The sequence below is a fragment of the Crocuta crocuta genome, unplaced genomic scaffold, assembly GCF_008692635.1.
Source record: "Crocuta crocuta isolate KB4526 unplaced genomic scaffold, BGI_CrCroc_1.0 scaffold318, whole genome shotgun sequence".
Lineage (NCBI taxonomy): Eukaryota > Metazoa > Chordata > Mammalia > Carnivora > Hyaenidae > Crocuta > Crocuta crocuta.
The window spans coordinates 2,902,722-2,921,765 of NW_027531425.1; the positions used below are offsets into that span (position 1 = coordinate 2,902,722).

Sequence of the window (19,044 nt, forward strand, 5' to 3'; positions counted from 1 at the left end):
GAGAGAGGAAAAGAGAGAGAGAGAGAGAGAACTTGATCCCATGAACTGTGAGATCATGACCTAAGCCAAAGTCAAGATTTGGATGCTTAAATGACTGAACCACCCAGGCACACCGAAGAGATTTGTTTCTAAACTTTATCGTGAGGAACAAGTAGGGCTTCTAAAGGGAAGGAGGGAAGGTCTATAAATGTGACACCACTACTTACACTGGACCCCCAGCTGCTATTAATTCTCAAGTTAGCCCGCCCTCATCCTTCAGCAATTCATCACAGTCACCATTTAAGTGTTCCTACCAGCTTATGAAATTTGTAGAGTCAATTAATAAACATATGAGAGTGTTTCCTTTAAAAGATGAAAGAAATACACAAAACTTGGGCATGCTAGTTTTTGGGTTTTTTTCTAAAGGAAAAACTCCAAGGCCCAGAATTGAGAGTGAGACTTATAAACACGTTTACAAAGGGCATGATATATGACGTGTCCCTGCCGGGTCCTGCCCAACACAGCCCAGGGCATGTGATAAAGCATCCCATGATGACCTTGGGAAGCCCACAGGACAGGAAGCACGTACTTGGAGTCAGTCAGTCAGCAGGCAGGGGTGGGTGGAAGCTCCTGAAATAGAAGCCTGTGGGCAACCTCTGAGTGGGAGCTGAGGAAACCCTTCTAGGGCTGAGATGTTTCCACAAGGAGCGGGTTTGTTTTTTTTTTCTTTTGGCTGATCCTGCCTGTCAGGCTCCCCAGAGGCTGAGTGGAACCCATCTCAGGGGGGATCAGCAAGTTCTGGTCCAAGGTCCCAAGTGCAAGGCCACCACCGCTGCACACACATGCTTAAAACCTTGAGTGATAAGAAGTCTCAACTTCAAGTTTGGGGGAAGCAAACAGGCACGTGAACACATTTTTTTAAATAATGAAAGTAATGTTTGTTCCTTGTTAATAGTCAGAACATAATTGTCTCAGGTTAAAAATCAGAAGCCCCTGCCTGCCACCTACTCTGATTTCTTTAAGTTCCTTTTTTTCTGTTTGTTTTGGTCCATCCTTCACATGGGGATGCTTTCATCCAGTGTCTGGTGATCCTGGCTTTTCCTCCATATGCAAGAGTGAGTCATCACGATCAGAAGCTCTGAGAGCTTGGGTGATTTCTTATCTGAGGCCCGATCTTGGGGTGAGGGGACCAGGACATGGGGATTCCTCTGGGGGCCCCCAGATGGCATTTGAGTTTTGGTGGTCTGAGCTTCCTTAACTTTTCCTTATCAGTTTTCCCTGGGAGGAACTTTTCAATGCCAGGCTTGGGGCTCTAGTGAAGGGAAGGGCTGGGGTCTGAGCATCCCGCATGCAGACTTCAATGGAATTGTCCAGTCATCAGTCTGTGTCTTCAGTCCGGCATCCACATTCTCACTCCTCTCTGTGCTGAGCAAGGTGCTCCCAAGTCTACAGTTATTCTGGTCCTTGCCTGCATTTTATGGCAGGCTCCACAGAGGCTGGGCAGAGCCCATTTGGACAGGCGAGGTCACTAGAAGATCTGGGGGTCTAACAGTTCACCATACTTGTTATTGCCAGCCTCGCCCTACTCCATGACATTCTGCTAACTCCCGTGGCTTTCCGGGGGCCTTGGCAGGCGTCCCTTGCCTCCTGTGGGCTCATCACCCGCAGTCTGAGGTCTCGGCTTCTCCCGGTCTGCTGAGTTGGTTCCGTTTGTTCATTCTGTGTTCATCATCCAAGGTGAACATTTGAACACATGTTCAAACATTTGTTGACATCTCATCTAGTTTGGTCCTTTCTCCCATTTGCTTTGTCTTATATCATTTTATTCCTGTAATTGCTACTTTGGNCTTCTCTTCTCTTCTCTTCTCTTCTCTTCTTTCTTTCTTTTTAAAGTTTATTTATTTTGAGAGAGACAGAGAGCAGGGGAGGAGCAGAGTGAGGGAGAGAGAGAAAATTCCAAGTGGGCTCTGCAATGTCAGCTTGGAGTCTGATTTGGGGCTTGAATGCACAAACATGAAATCATGCCCTGAGCCAAAATCAAGAGTCAAACGCTTAACCAACTGAGCCACCCAGGGCCCCTCTTTATTTCTTTTTCTTTTTTTTTTTTTTTTGTTGAAGATTTTACTTTTAAGTAATCTCTACACCCAACATAGGGCTCAAGAGTCGAGAGTCATATACACCACCAGCTGAGCAAGCCAAACAGTCCCTCTATTCTTTTTTTTTTAATGTTTATTCATTTATTTTAAGAGAGAGAGAGAGAAAGAGAGAGATCGCAACGAGTGGGATAGGAGCAGAGAGAGGGAGAGAGACCTCTGCACTGTCAGCACAGACCCCGATGCGGGGCCTGAACTCACAAACTATGAGATCATGACCTGAGCAGAAATCAAGAGTTGGATGCCCAATTGACTGAGCCACCTAGGTGCCTCCCACGATTCCTTTTTAATGGGATAGAGAATTCCAGGCTCAAGAGGCAACACCTAAGCCTGTTTTAGGTTTATGTTATGTTATCGAATGTTGCAAGGAATGTAATGGACATTATTGTACATCAATAATTATGTGTAGAAATACACAAGGGAGGGAAGAAAAGAGGGAGAGAGAAGAACAAGGGAGGGAAGAAAAGAGGGAGAGAGAAGAAGAAAGAGAAAAGGAAAGAGGAGGAAAGGAGTCTGTGCAGAATGTTGGGTATCTCAATCAGACAGGTGGGGGGGAAACTTGGGGGGGGTGAATAGACTGTATTTCCCATCCTGACCCACTCTACCTGGACCTGATCCTTCGCTCTCGGTTCTGGCACCCGCTGCTGCCAGCCGCCTCAGGCTCAAACTTGTTGTTGGTAAGAGAAGCAGGAAATAGGGCACATATGTGCATTGCCGGGGTACCTGTCTGAAGGCAAATTCTTCCCCCACAGGGGTGCCCATGGGAGTTGATGTTGAGGAGGTGTTGATCTTAGTGTCTAGAAGACAAGGGTCAGGGCTCCTGAGCCTCACCAGATTTTTAGCAGAGCAACTTAAAGGATCTTATTTCATGTGTTAGGTTTCTACTTATTTTCCTTTGGTGAAATGGTCTGGGACAAAAATTAAAAGAGAAAACTATAATAATAATCAAAAGGAGAAGGGGAAAGAGAAGGAGGAGGAGGAGGAGAGGGAGGAGGGAAGAGGAGGTAGAGGAGAGAGGAGGGGGAGGAGGGGGAAGAGGAGGAAGGGGGAGGAGATCAGCTGCATTAGTCAAGGTAGTGATGTTAATGGTGGGTTACTGGGTACACTAGAGACTCCAGATGAATCAGGGCAGGTCAGTATTTGGAGCAACTCAGAACCCTGGGCCCCTGCAGTGCAGGGTCCTCTTGGGGACAGGAAGCTGAGTCAGAAAATCTCAAGCTGACATGTGTATGTATATGGGGGTGGCAGGCAAGTGAAGGAGGCCACCAGCCTCTCTGGTGAAGCAACCTTTACTGGCCACACTCACCCTCCCCTTCTCGCTCACAGCCCAGGAGCTGAGGCACCTCTGTAGATCTCAGGTGACACTGAGCAGACTCCTTTGCAGGACCCCCATATAAAAGGGAACAGAAATGACCAAAACAAGAGGCTGCCACAGGAAAGAGAGGACACAGGGCCTGGGGGCACTGGATACGAGGGTCCCACCCTCTTTAGGACCTCGCAGAGGTTACCAGGGCCCCAGTCTCTGACACATACACACAGATTGGGCCAAACCAGGAATAACAAATACCAGCGTGTCGTGCCTTTACAACAGTTCTCTGGGCATTTCATTTTACAGATGAAGAAATTGGAGCTCAGAGAACTTAAGGAACCTGCTCAAAGTTGCACAGATACTAAATGGCAGACCTGGGGTTCATATCCAGGCAACCTGACCCCAGAGCCTGCTGCCCCCAAACATTCCCACTCAGCCATCCAGGCCACTCGTGCTAAGGTCAAGGACCAAAGATCGGATCATCTAAAAGCTGCCAAGTTTTGCCTGGGACCCTGGAGTCCATGCACGTACCACACTTTGTCTGTAGACAGAACAAGCAACATGAACACGATTAGGTCCCAGAGTGGGTTGTATGGTCCTCTTCCCCACTACACCCCCCCAAAGATACCTCCATTTAGAACCTCAGAATGTGACCTTATTTGTCATAAGGGTCTTTGCAGAATCTCAAGATGAGGTCACCCTGGATTAAGGTGGGCCCTAAATCCAATAACAATTATCTTACTAAGAGGCAACAGAAGAGACACAGGGGAAAGACCATGAGACAGAGATTGACATAATGTCACCACAAGCCAAAGAATACCAGGAGCCATCAGAGGCTGAAAGGCACAAGGAAAGATTCTTCTTTAGAAACTTCAGAGGAGAGATGGCCTTGCCAACGCCTTGATTTCAGACTTCTGGGCTCCGGAACTGAAGAGAGAATGAATTTCTGTTGTTTTAAGCCCCCCAATTTGTGGAAATATGTTACAGCGACCATAGGAAACTAATACAGTTCTCTATGATTCATAAGATACCGGGCACTTAAGGGCGCCTGTCTGGCTTGGTTGGTGGAGCATATGACTCTTGATCCCGGGGTCGTGTGTTAAAGCCCCGTGTTGGGCGTGGAATTTACTTAAAAAAGAAAAAAAAGGCAAACAATTGGAAGGCATTTAAAACTATTACTAAGTTCGTAGTTGCTGTTTGTCATCATGTACTTTTCTTAATCAATGGATAAACTATATCACTATCATGTGGATAGTAATGAAATATAACTTTTGTGAAATATTTATTATATTTGCAACCCCATCATCTTACAGGGAGGGCACATAAATTCCAGAGGGGGCAGTGAAGAAACAAGCAAGCTGGCTGGTCTGGAGCCCAGCACCCCTGACTTGTGAGTCATTCCCCTTCCTCCAAAGCCCGGTAAGTGATAGATCACTGATGGTCTTCACCAACTCACACCAAAGAAATCAGAACCATCTTAGTCCTGCAGGAGGCTTAGAAGCACTTCCTGCCCTCCTCTCTTTGCCTCCCGGTTTGGTAATGTTAAGGGCCCCAGTTTACACTCCATGATTGTTCCAGAAAGCCAAGAATTGCTAAACGCCATTGTGTCAGGTTTGCCCAACCCATGCCATGTGACATCCCGGCCCTCCATGCCACACCCTAACCTCTCTCTCCCGCCTCTGCCACCCCGATTTCAACACTCCAGGCTATGGTGGAGCAGGGCAGCCTGATAAAAGGAGAGCAGGGCCTAGAGAGCCGGTTGCACAGGCCGGAGTCTGGTGCTGAGCCAGCACCATGGCCTGGTCCGTGGCCTGGGCAGGTGAGTAGGCACTGGCAGGGACAGTGAGGGCTGTAAGGCAGGGAGGGAGGAGGTGTATGTGAGGTGGCTTCTTGGTGCTGTTTGCAAAAATACAGGATTCAGGAGAGCTTCAGAGAGTTATTCCATTCCTTCCTCTGCTTCTATCCAGTGGGCCCCCTTTGGGGCCTTTGTGTTGGAAGGAAAGGCTTTTCTTAATGAGATGAAATGAACCTTTCTTTACACCCCATCCCCCACCCCCGTGGGTCCTGGAAGCCCAGGGTCCATGAACACTGCCACAGTGGGTGGTTTTGTCTTTCCCATGTTCTTAGGCTTCTGCTTTTGGCCCTTATCCAAGAGATGCCCACTGCCAGCAAATTCTTCCCCAACGCCATGCTGGCTGTCCTGCAAGAAAGTGGGCAGCCTGGGGGCCAGGACCTTGGGTGTCCTTACGAGATTTCACCCAGGCTTTATTAGGTGAATGGGAAAATCCAAGGTCACCAGAAAGGTGAAATAAATCTTTTTAAAGGAGTCCTGCTGAGCTCTAGGTCTCCAAGGATGTTGGGAACTCAGCTAACCTCCTGTGAGGTGTGGCGGGAAAGCAGCAGACAGTGGTAAATAGTGGCTGGGAGCAGGGGCACAGAGGCGTCCCTGAGAGATGGGAGGCCTGGCCCAGCCCTTCCAAATGGACTCTTCCCAGCACCGGGACAGGGTTTCTGCCTGTTCCAAAAGGGAACCTTGCTCTCTGAAAGTCTCACAAGTCAGTGGTTTTCTTAGAATCTTTCTAAATACGCACTGCCCTCCACAGATGCTCAAGGGAGGGGCAACCTCAGCTCACAGAAACTTTACTCAGCTCTAGGACCAGTCTAGGCCAGGGAGGCTCCCCTGGCATCTGGTCTGGGTGAAGGGATGGACAGAGTGCCCTCCTGGGTCCCTTTTGGACGCAGAGGAAGGTTGATTGGCAGGAAACCATCCTGGGCCTACCACTCTCTGACCACCTCCACCCCCTGTGTTTCAACAGGCACACATGGCCTGGGAAAGTGCAAATAACCTCTTAACCTCCGCCTTCTCTCTTGTGCTGTTACAGGTTTGATAGTTCTGCTGATGATCCAGTGGGGTAAGTGGAGCCTTTCTTTCATTGTTTAAATGTTTATTTTGGTTTTGAAAGACAGAGAGAGAGAGGCAGAGAGAGGGGGAGACAGAGAATCCCAAGCAGGTTCTTTGCTGTCAGCACAGAGCCCGATGCAGGGCTTGAACCCACAAACTGTGAGATCATGACCTGAGCCAAAATCAAGAGCTGGACCCCGATAAGGGGTACCTTTCTTGAGGCTAGCCCTGGGTTCCCCCAGCCCCTTCCCTGGGCTCTACTACTCTTCCCACTCACTCCTCCAGCCCTGCCCCCAACCCCACACCAAGACTTCTTGCCGTGAGTCCTTTCCCCCAAAGCTCAGCCCCTTGGCAAGTGTTCTCATGCCCCACACCTTCTTCCTGGGAAGTTCTTGCCTCCTTACCCACTAGCTGAACTGCATGACCACAAGGCCAGGGTAAATGTCTACCTGATGCAGGTCTTTCCTGAGGTCAGTTGCTCCAACCTCTGTGCTCTCATATCTCTGAACACATCTTCCAGTATGTCTGTCAGTGTTGCTAATTATTGGCATAGACGCCTCCCGACCAGGCAGTGAGCTGCCGGAGGCGAGGAACCCAAGCCTTGCCCAGCTCTGTGCCCCAGTCTCATAACTCAGCACGGACGACACACCCCCATTTTTGTTGGACTGATTGCATGTAGGGCTTGCGGACCCAGGAGGGTTTCTTCCTGTATCAGATGGGAGAGAGATCTCTGGGGAATGTTCAGCAACTGTATTCCAGCGTTCTTTTCCCACCCCACCCCACTCCCTGTGCGTCAGTGGTCCCAGGAATGCTGGCTTCTCAGACCCTCATCCTGAGGCTGGGCTGTGACATTAGACAAATACTTCTCCTCCTGGTCTCACAGGAGACAACAGCAAGGGGCCACGGAAATAGCAAATATAGGGAAGAAAGGTTGAAGATTTCCCAAAAAATTTAAGTCCAAGCTACTTCTGGGCATGTGGTATAGTATGTTCAACAGAGTTTTATGTGAATGAAGGCTTAACATATGTAAAGCACTTAGAACAGAATTTACTATCTGCTAGCACTGTTCTGGGTATTTAATACAGTAACTCGCTATCCATACAACAGTCCTTGGAGGTAGGAACAAGGACTGTTCTCACGGTGTGGAGGAGGAAGCTAAGTTACCTGCTTAGAGAGCTGCAGAGCTGAGATTTCAAGCCAGGCATTACAATTCCAGAGACCCTGTTCTTAACCACCATACTTTATTGCCTCTATAGTATGAAAATCCATGCATAATGTTTTTTTAATGTTTTGTTTTTTTAATTTATTTGAGAGAGAGAAAGAGCACACTGGCAGGGGAGGGGCAGAGAAAGAAGGAGAGAAAGAATCCCAAGTAAGCTCTGTGCTGGCAGCACAGAGTCCAATGTGGGGCTTGACCTCACGAACCATGAGATCATAACCTGAGCCAAAATCAAATCAGTCACCCAACCAACTGAGCCACCCAGGCACCACGTGATAGTTAATATGATATGACAGGGTATGATGTAAGAAGAGTCTCCGGGCTTCTTCCTAGATGGTCTAAGATGTGGTCCCTGGATTAACCCTCTGCTTTGGGGAGTTTACCAACTCTCCTCCTGTATTACTACAGGCTATACTCTCAGCCCCCACTGGCAAGTCCTGGCAAGATCTACTCCTACGTGGCCTCTGGCTAGAGCCAGTGATGACCCACGACTCCACCTTCTCCTTTGGGAGCCACCAGTCTGCACAGGGGAGTCCCAGACAGTCCTTCATGCACTGGGTTCCCCTGTGGCCCCTTTGCACACTCTCCCCCTTCTCCCGATCTCTCAATGGCCAAATGGAGGCCGGAGGCGACTGCAGAGAGACTCTGTTGGGACAAAAAGAAGTCTTAGGGTCTAGACACTGGCCATAGGTGTGCTCCAGTACAAACTCACCATTCTGCCAAGTCCTTGGCGTAAAATGTTGCCTTGTGCAAATCATACCCTCATAGACAACAAGTCCTAGAAGAGCCCTCAGAGACCACAGTTATTTTCAGGTGGGGACCCTGGGCCAGGGCGGAAGGAGCAATTGGCCCAAGTGCACTTCTGGCAAATGCAGAAATAAAAACCAGCGTTCTTGCTTTCTGGTTATCTGGTCAACTTAGCATAGCACCGACCTCAGTGGGGGCCCTCGCTGNAAGTCCAGAAACTTTCTGAGGACTCCAAAAACAAGCTGCCTTTTCCTAGATAAAACAAGCTCTTTATTAGAACCTTATCTGCAATATTCATGAACAGATTCTCTGCAAGAGATAAGAAGTAAATGTAAAATATTTAAAGCAAGACTAAACCACAGACTCGGGCCTGTAACTGGGGCCTCTTCTCTGCTACTTTATGTCTTCGCATTTTAATTAACATTCTGAAGTCTTCCAAGCTAGATCTTGAAAGTCCTGCCTCCCTGCTCAGCAGATCAACCATCATGTTTAACACCCTCCGGCGCTAGGTAGAGGGTGCCAGTCCTCAGCAGACCCTTCTGACCACCATTTCCTTTCTTTGCCCCGAATGACCAGGCTCGGCTGCGAAGCTGGTCTGCTACTTCACCAACTGGGCCCAGTACAGACAGGGAGCTGCTCGCTTCTTGCCCAAGGATGTGAACCCCAATATGTGCACCCACCTCATCTATGCCTTTGCGGGCATGACCAACCACCAGCTCAGCTCTATAGAGTGGAATGATGAGGTGTTCTACCAGGAGTTCAATGGCCTGAAGAAGATGTGAGCTGCCCTGGAGGGGGATGGGGGATGGTGGAGGCAGATGCCCCTTCCCAGAGCCAAAAACCTTCCCCAGCACTGCAATCCCGCGACCGGCCTGCTGTGTGGTTTTGGGCAAGTCACATCACCTCTCTGGGCTTTCCTGTGCTTATATGGGAGGAGTAGGGGTAGACAGGGACTCCTTAAGGGCCCTTCCAATTTATGTCTAAGTGGGATCTGAGTTGGGGAACTGTTTGCTCTGCTGGGAATGTATGTCCTTCTTCCTCCTAAAATCTATGCGTTTTTCAGCTCACGTGTTATCACCAGCTTGACAAAGCCACTCTGCAGATATGCTCTGATCTCTCTCTTTCTGAGTTCTTCATGTGTATGTCTCCCCACCCAGATAGGAGGCCCCTGAAGACAAGAGCATGCCGTTTCTTTCCTGGTCTAGAGCTCCCCTCATTCAAGATCTATGCATAGGGACTTACACATTCCCCTCACCCCATCAGTGCCCATCAGGGCACCCATACCCCTTGCTTTCTCAGTCATTGAGGTGAGCCCGGGGAGCTGGCTGGGCATTAAAACCTGCAAATTCTGGCATTTGTCTTATCTTTCCCAGGAATCCCAAGATGAAGACACTGCTTTCCATCGGGGGCTGGAACTTCGGCACTCAGAAGTGAGTTGGCCACGGGCCCCTGTACGGCAGAGCTCCTGGGTGGTGACCTGACTCACTGGCAAGAGAGAGCCCTGGTCAGGGAATCGGGCCGGGTGGAAGTATAGTTAGGGGAAGGGGATCCGGAGGGGGGCCTGGACTCTCGGGGCTGACCTTCCTCCTGGGCTTATGGTGCCTCATTGGGAGGGCTCTGGAGGGGGCTTCGCTCTGACTGTTACACATCCAGTCTTGCCAGGAGCACAGGATAAATTCTGGCCTCTTTCCAGGCCTCAGTCTCTTCCTCCATGAAATGGGTAGAAGGAGAGTCCCAACTAATCTCAGACAACATACAGTGTCACTATTTCCTGGGCTCTGAAACAGGTTATCTTGTTTGAAAATTTTTGTTCTACTTCTGGGCGTCAAAGACTGTCTGTGAGAGTGAGCCCGGATGCCAAAATATTGCCATTTCTAGGACATTTTTGAGGAATTGTGGAGACAATGGAATGGGATATTTGAAACTAGACTTTTCCGAGAAAGTCCAGAATATATGGTTCCCAAAGTTCTAAACTACTCTTTCTAAAACTCTTTGGATCATGAGCCCTTTTGAAAACCTGATAACATTTATGACAAACCTTCCCCCAAATACTATTTATATGCAGATCTTTCATTGAAATGAGGGGGTTTTTAGCCTGGGGTTCCCAGCCACAGGGACCCAGTTAAGAAGTACTGCTATTAATTAAATTAGTAAATGAATTAGAAAACCCATTAAAGTAACATCAGTCTACAAAAACCTTGAGACACTTATAGGGACCCTGGGAATCAGGAGGATGTGGGGTGGGGGTTCTTGGGACAGCCTGGGATTTTAAGGAGCTCCAGACTAGTAATAGTAACAGCACAAAGTAACAAAGCACTTTACAGGTCTGAGTTGAAAGAAAATTACCATGTTAACCCACCACAGAACGAAAGCCGCAGACTCCCACGTTACTTGGCTCCTCATACTTCTTTCTGCTCATATTAGAAACTGATTCCGGGGCCCCTGGGTGGCTCAGTCGGTTAAGCATCTGACTTCAACTCAGGTCATGATCTCACAGTTCGTGGGTTTGAGCCCCGCATTGGGCTCTGTGCTGACTGCTAGCTCAGAGAGTGGAGCCTGTTTCAGATTCTGTATCTCCCTCTCTGACCCTCCCCTGCTCACACTCTCTCTCTCTCAGAAATAAAATAAAACATGTAAAAAAAAAAAAAAAAGAAACTGATTCCACTTTTCTAAATCTCCACGCTGGGTGACAGCCACCTCTGATTCAGGGGAGGACAATTCCCTGAGCAGGGCTTGCAGAGCGAATTTGGAGAGGCAGAGCTCCAGGCAAGTCAGTGCGCCCTGAGGGCCGGACACTCTTCTAGACTGTCCCTTTTCTTAGGCCTGGTTGGTAAGTCAATAGCAAATTTCCCAGCAACATCTGAAGCAGCCCTCCCAGCATCCTCCTGGCCTAACCATCCAGCCACACAAATATCCTGTGTAGTTTCTCGCTTGCCTATGAGGGAGAGAGTGGAATCCTGTTGGCAAGGCAGGCCCATACCGCCCTTCATCACCTCATAGATTCACAGATATGGTGGCTACGGCCAACAACCGTCAGACCTTCGTTAACTCGGCCATTAAGTTTCTGCGCAAATATGATTTCGATGGCCTTGACCTTGACTGGGAGTACCCAGGGAGCCGGGGGAGCCCTCCTTCAGACAAGCAGCGCTTCACAGCCCTGGTGCAGGTATGGCTGGGAGCCACCCACTTAGCCTGGGGTGGGGGCACGCGGATGCTGCTCTGTCCCCAGGGTCCATTGCTTCGGGTACTTGCATAACACAGACCAGCCCTGTGGTCAGTTTTGAGACTCCTGAGAGTGAGCATCTGCTTGGGGCCCCCAGGGGCCTCCATGTTCACTGTGAACTATCTCTGCAGGACCTGGCCAGTGCCTTCCAGCGGGAAGCCCAGACTTCAGGGAAGGAACGCCTCCTTCTGAGCGCAGCCGTCCCGGCCGAGAGAAAGAACATAGAGGCTGGATACGAGGTGGACAAAATTGCCCAGTGAGTCTCAGGCAGATGGCGTGGGACGTGTGTTCTCTGAGGTGGGAGAGACCAAGGTCAGGCTGAGCTGCGTCAGGAGTAGAGCAGATGTTCACCTGCAAGGTATCGTTTGGGGAAAGCCCTACCCCTCTGCCAGCAGATCCAGGAAGGATTTGCTCACTGGGTCCGCCTACTCCAGTGTTCCGGATTCTCTCTTTTGGAACCCTTTCCCTTTTCCTTGGGAACTCCGTCTTAACATCAAGCGCCCTGGGAGCCCAAGAGTGAAGCCAAGAGAACCAGTTGTCTGGCTCTCTGCTCCCCAAGGTGTTGAGCGTTAGAAATGCGGAATCTCAGGCCCCACCCCAGGCCTCCCAAATTGGATACCGTGCGTTAATGAGATTCCCAGGTGATTCACGTGCACACAGAACTTTTAGCAACACTGAGCTAGATTTCCCTCTGAAACAGTAAGAGTACAAGGTGTCCTGGGGCACCTGGGTGGCTCAGTGGTTAAGTGTCTGACTTCGGCTCAGGTCATGATCTCACTGCTTGTGGGTTCGAGCCCCTGTGCTGACAGCTCAGTGCCTGGAGCCTGGTTTGGATTCTGTGTCTCCCTCTCTCTCTGCCCTCCCCCCCCAACTCACACTCTATCTCTCTCTCAAAAAGGAATAAACGTTAAAAAAAATTTTTTTTAAAAAAACAAAACACAAGAGAGTACGAGGTATCCTAAGGGTGCTATGGAGAGGATGCCAAAGACAGGAGCTGCCAACTTCACAGTCTGAAGGACAATGGCTTCCATCTTCAGAAGTTGGGTGGACCTAGGGAGCGCTGTCTAATCCCCTCTCCCAGAGCCAGGCAGGAGCCTGTAGGCTGCCTCTTACCATCAGGGTCCCACCCAGGCCATACACTGAGGGCAGGAAGGAGCAGGGCAGGGAGGAGCTGGGAGGGACTGCTCACTAGCACCACCCCCCACCCATCTCTCCATGCCTCCTGCAGGAGCCTGGATTTCATCAGCCTTATGGCCTACGACTTCCACGGCTCTTATGAGAAGACCACAGGACATAACAGCCCCCTCTACAAGAGGCAGGGAGAGAGCGGGGAAGCGGCTGAACTCAACGTGGTGAGTGGCTGCAGAGGTGAGGCAGGACCCCCCATCCACAGGCCCTGTCAGGTGGCCTCTTTTGAGCCTCGAGGCCCTACTGGAAAAGAAAGGCAGGATAACCAAGCAGGGCACAGAGCCAAGACTTTTCGTTTCTTTGCTTATTTTCCCATCCTGCGCCAGTGCTGAGGGGAAGCCTTACTTCCCTGTAGCATCCCGGCTGATGTTTGACACAGCAAACCACTTTAACGACATCAAATAATGCAAGGACTGTTCAGGAAGCTGTCTTTGAGCTTGAATGCCCAGCGAAAATGACTTCTCGCTTCCTTCACCTCCTCTACCCCATATTCTTCAAGACAACAGGTAACTGTTCGCTCCTGGTCACTGACTGACCTTCTGGAAGGTGCTTCCAGAGGTGGGAGCTTTCCCAAGTTGGTAACAGGTCCGTGGATGCAGCTCAAGGCAGAGCCGTCTCCACCCCCTCCACCGCCTGGAAAAGGCAGGTTAGGTTTCAGACTAGGATGAGTGGCGGTTTCCTGCCACGCAGCCTAGAGGGTTTTTATAAGCCCTCTCTACATTTTCAAAGTTAAGAACAACCATATTATTTCTTCTTTTAAAACAGAGGAAAAAAGCTCTAAGTTAAAATGCTTTTTAATTTTGGGGAGCCCACATCCTGGCATACGAGCTGGGGTAGAACAATCTAGACTTCTGTGGGTCTTTCACAAATAAGGGAGCCATCTTTGGGTGCTTGAGTCAGGCATCCATAATTCACACTGAGCCCAGCCCCCTCCACCCCCATCGGGAAAACTGTATGGGTCCTGGGGGAAGCCATCCCAGCTTAACCGGGAGATACCCAAAGGCATTCAGCTGACAGGTGACAGTTGAAGTCCCACCAGCACTCTGGATCTATGCTGGGGAGGGGGGTGGGGGTAGGGAGGCCTTTGTCTTCTTACAAGGGGAACTTCTTCTCTCTACACCCGGTGCCTGGAAGTGCCTCTGGCCAGAGGGGGACTTTTCCAAACTTGCACAAAGTGCCATAATGCTGGTCAGGGAGGCTTGACCTGTGTCTTAGGAAAAGATCCCGTCTGATCAAAGATAAATCATGTAGACCAGCAAAAAGAAATAAATATATGAAAAATGTTCCTTACTTAAGTGCTAAGAGGGTGCAGAGGAACAGGGAGACTTAAACTTGAACAGAGTGGCTTCCCAGGGGAAGTGAGCCTGTAATCCTGGCTGGAGGGAAGAATCGTCATTATTCATTTATTTCACTTACTTATATTGGGTACCTCCTCATGTCACAGGCTGTGGGTGTTACGTGAAGTACTGCATGATGGGGACAGTCCTGTTCAGAATAAAATGAGGAAGCCATGTCTTTATTTCTTCTTCTTATTTGAGCCTCTAAGTGTCAAGCATTGTTCAAGGCACAAGGGATACAGAGATAAACAAAACGGACTCCGTCCGCTGCTCTTGTACTCTGGGTGAGACTTAGAACAACAATAATGAGTATGATGAGCGTGACCCCAGCTTTACTGTGCTATTCCTGGACCTTATACATGCATGATGTCTTTTAATTCTTACAATTTTTATTGTTCCCATTTTACAGACAGGAAGCCCAAGGCTCAGCAAGGTTAAGTAAGTTGTTGAGTAAGGAAGGGATCTTGGTCGCTTTGCTCACTGAGGTATCCCAAGCATCTAGCCTGGCAACAATGGGCCATCAATAAATATTTGCTCATTGAGTAGTTGTCTGACCCCAGTGTTTGTCTGGGGTCAAGGGTCTAAGACAGGACCCAAAAAAGACAGGACAGTGTTGGGACACTAATAAGGGTTCCCATGAAGCCCCCCGTCTGAAGCCTCCAGCCTTAGATGACCAGAACCAGGCTGGAGGCAAAGTTCATGAACCCTGCCCCTTCTTCTCCATCACCAGGACTCTGCCGTGCAACTGTGGCTGCAGAAGGGGACCCCTGCCAACAAACTGATCCTTGGCATGGCTGCCTATGGACGGTCCTTCACCCTGGCCTCCCCATCAAACACTGGAGTGGGGGCCCCAGCCATGGGACCTGGATCCCCTGGCTCCTTCACCAAAGAGGGAGGGCTGCTGGCTTACTATGAGGTTGGAAAACCCCACAGGGCCCCGAGTATGGGCTGGGGTGGGGAGTACATCTCCCATAGTTTCTGAGTGAATTCTGGCCAGGTGAAGTCCATCCCATTTACGCCATCTTGGATTATCCCTAAACCCCTGTGCCTCATTGAAGCCAGGGTTCTAGGTCACCCAATCTAGAACCTCCTAGGTTCTCCAGACTTCCTCAGATAGGAATTTTCCAATCTCTAGTCTCCTCTGGGCTCCTGTGGTGGCCCCTGCCTTCTCCCCAGCTCTGCCCTCTGCTCCTAACAGGTCTGCTCCTGGAAGGGGGCCACTAAGAGCAGAATCGTGGACCAGAAGGTGCCCTATGCCTTCGAGGGCAACCAGTGGGTGGGTTTTGATGATGTGGAGAGCTTCAAAACCAAGGTGAGGCCCAGCCCTGCTGGGAGGGGGGTGGTCTTGGATGGGCGCAGGCCTGTCAGTGACAGTGAATGATAGCATCCAGAGCCTCTCCAAAGAGGAATCTCCTTTAAAACATTTCACAACTCTTCGTGTCATAGCATTTTGTGTTTTTGCCAACTATTGATGAAGAAAAGGCATGATCACAAAAAATTGCTCTACGTTAAGTACCACTTTTGAAAGAATTTGTATTCTATTACATATATATTTGCACTTAATAAATTTGTATTTTATTACATATATATTTGCATTTAATAAAATACAAATTCCACAGACATATGAAGGGAGAAATACATACAGTGAGGTGTATATATCATTTTATTCAGCTCAGTGCAATATTCGGTGCATGCTCAGATTACAGGCCTTTTGATTTACTTATATGACTCCACACTCCTGCCCAATATTGGTGGCTCAAAACTCGTGCATTTGTGTGTTTCCATGCTCTCTCCCCCTGAGATCATGAACTCCTGCAGAGGCATCTGCACGGGTTTGTCTGTGCGGACATCTCACGTCAGCTCTGATGCAGGGCAGACAGTAGTGGGTCCTCTGGATGAATTGAGAAAGGAGCGTGATCCTGGCGGTGGGGAAATGGGAGAAGGGATCATGGCCCGGCTGGACTCCGAAAGCACCCTGTCGGCCCTCACCGCTGGAAGGGAAGTCGCCAGATTGGGAGACTGGTGCCAGCAAGGACTCCAGACCAGATCTACCCTCCAGGACCCCCTGCCATGTTAGGCTTAGGAGATAGGGAAGCCCACTTGCGGCGGAAAATACAGCCATTCACTGGGAAAGCCTCAGGGATCCGGTAGAGGAGAGAAGGCCCTCAGGGAAGGCAAAGACTTCAAGACAGGAAATTGTTCAGATCTCTGGGGAAGCTTTGCCATCCCTATGGTAACCGGACTCCTCACAACCAGCAGGCAGGGCCCCCAAACACAGCAGCTCAGCCCAGAAAAGACAGAGATGTCAAAGCTTCCAACCTAAGGAAGTGCACACACCCACCTGCTCCTCACACCTCCACCCTCACCCCCACCCCAGGCCATGCCTCTGTTGAGAGAGGAGGATTCCAGAGTGACTCATGCCCAGCAGGGATCAGGACTCAGTCGTCCAGGCTTCCTACCCAGGGCTAGGTCCAGAAGCCTCGACCGCTCATGGCCTGGGGGTGCTGGAAGAAGAGCCCTCTCTAGACAAGGAAGTGGGCTCTGGGGTGGGCCTGGCTGGGCTCCCGCTGGGCTCCTCCACCTGCATCTCACTCCTTACGCAGGCCAGCTACCTGAAGCAGAAGGGACTAGGTGGTGCCATGGTCTGGGCACTGGACATGGACGACTTCGCTGGCTTCTTCTGTAACCAGGGTCCATACCCCCTCATCTGGGCACTGCAGCTGGAGCTGAGTGAGTCAGGGGCCAGGGACCAGAGGTGGAATTCAAGGTTAGGGTATGAACACTCCCTTCCCTGAACTGTAGGTCCTGGCTCCTTCTGAGGAAATAACCTTGTTCCTGTATTGTGATTTCCCAAATTTCATGTGCCCCCCCCAAAACGTACCCCGGGAGTGAAGGAAACTGTTGAAACCATTCTCTTTTCAGGCTCTTCCTCCCCTTTTGACTGTAGCAATGCTGGTCCACGGTGTTGGTAACCAGGGCTTCCATCTGGGGGCCTCGGCCAGGGAGCCACCACTTGCCCCTCTCTCTTCAAAGAGAAAGCCTGCACTTACCCGTAATGCAAGACCCCAGTGACCCTCGCCAGTATATGGCTGGTCTTTGCAGATGGCTGATGGCCACTGTTGAGCTGTGGTGTAGATGTGGCTGTTGTCTGGCTGTTCTCTGCCCTTGGTGGGTGGGGTGGGAGTGGGGTGAGGTATTGAGCCACTGTCTGCCTTCTTGCCTGTGTGTTTGGCCTGCGGGTTTGGGATCTCTTGGGGGAGATTCGGCTGAATGTTCGCTGTTTCCCCAGGTCTTGCTTTAGGCCTGCCGGAACCTGAAGTCCCCACACAAGGCCAGCCTTCTGAACCTGAGCATGGCCCCAGCCTTGAACAAGACACCTTCTGCCAGGGCAAAGCTGACGGGCTCTACCCCAACCCTGGGGACCAGTCCAGCTACTATAGCTGTGCAGGGGGGCGGCTGTTCCAGCAAAGCTGCCCAGGGAGCCTGGTGTTCAGCTCCTCCTGCAAATGCTGCACCTGGAGTTGAGCGCCCAAGGCCCCTGAGGCCCCAGCCACCAAGCCAGGCACTGGGGTCCCTCCAAAGTCTGCCATGGCAGCTCTCCCTGGGGGCTACAGTCCTACAGACCTCTTGGTGGTCTTTCTGTATCCAAGCTTTCTGCTCTCAGCCTTGAGTTCCTTTTCTCTTGGTCCTCCTGGGCTGCCCCTTTTACTTGCAAAATAAATCTACAGTTTGCATCCCCCAGCCCCGGGGTGTGGTGACAAAGAGCCTCTCTAAGCACACTGTTGGTTCAAAACTGGGATGGCGGGGAAGCCAAGAGGAGAGGGTGGCACAAGGCATGCATAGGTCTGAGCCAGGTGAGAAGGCAGGCCATTCAGGGTGTGATAGGCCTTCGGTGGGGTCTCCCCAGATTCCACTGGGCAGCCTTCAAGGCCCCGATGACCTCACTGGAGAGCTTTTCCTGCTGGGCCCCCACTCAGGTGTTATTCCCAAGATTCACACTTGATGGCAGCAGAGAAGAGCTTTTCCTTGCCTTAGGGCTCTGCAGTGGCCACCCCGCATTAAAATAAGAATCCAGACCCCAGGTAGGTATTAAGGGCTCGCTTTGAGATAAATTCTGCTTTAGGTCTTTCTATCACCTACTGCTTCTATTTGCCAGAGAAGGTAGGGACAATATCGTCCTTGTTTTACAGGTATTTAAACCGAAGACTGACTAACCCAGTTTCGAGCCCACAAGTGAGGCCTACATGGGCCAAGTTGAGCTGGAAAGAGGAGGCACACGCGGTATCCTGGATAACGGAGCAATCCAAATGGTCCTTGCAGCTTTGGGTTGAAGCTTGGTCATTCCATTGGAAGAAAATCTGCAAAAAGATGGACCTAATGGTCCATCTTGCCGTGCACTCACCCAAGCGGGGTTTTGGGGTAGGACTCAGGCAGGCAGCTGGAGATGGGGACAGGTGGGAGGGAGGAGGTGACCCGGCCCTTCACACTAGTACAGCCATAAAAATGACTTCCCCACTTCTACACCTTGCCTGTCCTTGGGCCTTTACAGATCTGTTCTTCTTCAGCCCCGAACACAGGTCTGCTCTTGCACACATTCCCTTTCTTTGAGGTCTCAACTCCAAGGGGACATGCCACATCCAGTCCTGACAAGAGCCACTTAACTGCTCAGAATGGGGTCTGGGGTGGCGGTTTCCTTCTGGGGGTGCAGAGTTGGCTTCTAGCTCCACCACCTGCTAAACAGAACCTCATCAACTCATCTGTTGGGTGGGGTTAACCCTCTTCTTCATGACCAGCACTCACTCTTTCCCTCCCTCTTCCCATCTCTGTCCTTTCTGTACCTTCCATGAGCCAAATAAGTCAAGAATTTAGCAGCGTCTCCTTTTGGCAGAATGTATGTGTCCCCAAACAGCCCAAGTCCCCCTACATCCTCACTGTGGCATTGGTGCTAGCTTCATCCTGGGGACAGTTTTAAGCAGGACTCTCTCTG

The 19,044-nt window shown here is 50.4% G+C and overlaps 1 protein-coding gene across 2 annotated transcripts; it reads left to right on the top strand.

Annotated features, from left to right (window-relative positions):
- Positions 1-4,780: 4,780 nt before the first annotated feature.
- CHIT1 (chitinase 1) lies at positions 4,781-18,578 on the top strand. 2 transcript variants are annotated; one of them, XM_077772066.1, is made up of 12 exons: positions 4,781-4,860; positions 5,147-5,260; positions 6,324-6,353; positions 8,886-9,087; positions 9,683-9,739; positions 11,310-11,475; positions 11,664-11,788; positions 12,761-12,884; positions 14,788-14,973; positions 15,256-15,369; positions 16,661-16,787; positions 18,248-18,578. In XM_077772066.1, exons 2-12 carry the CDS (start codon positions 5,236-5,238, stop codon positions 18,253-18,255), a joined length of 1,164 nt encoding a protein of 387 aa, XP_077628192.1. In that variant the 5' UTR covers positions 4,781-4,860; positions 5,147-5,235; the 3' UTR covers positions 18,256-18,578. The 2 variants fall into 2 exon arrangements, with proteins under 2 accessions (XP_077628192.1, XP_077628191.1); XM_077772065.1 differs by lacking the exon at positions 18,248-18,578 and adding an exon at positions 17,347-17,798.
- The last annotated feature ends 466 nt before the right edge of the window (positions 18,579-19,044 follow it).

What these genes read in the sequence shown, in the direction of transcription:
- CHIT1 (XM_077772065.1), top strand. Translation starts at nt 5,236, where the DNA reads ATGGCCTGGTCCGTGGCCTGGGCAG. An exon ending in GGCTGCTGGCTTACTATGAG is followed by an intron (nt 14,974 to 15,255) that starts GTTGGAAAACCC and finishes TGCTCCTAACAG; the next exon opens with GTCTGCTCCTGGAAGGGGGC. An exon ending in GGCACTGCAGCTGGAGCTGA is followed by an intron (nt 16,788 to 17,346) that starts GTGAGTCAGGGG and finishes CTGTTTCCCCAG; the next exon opens with GTCTTGCTTTAGGCCTGCCG.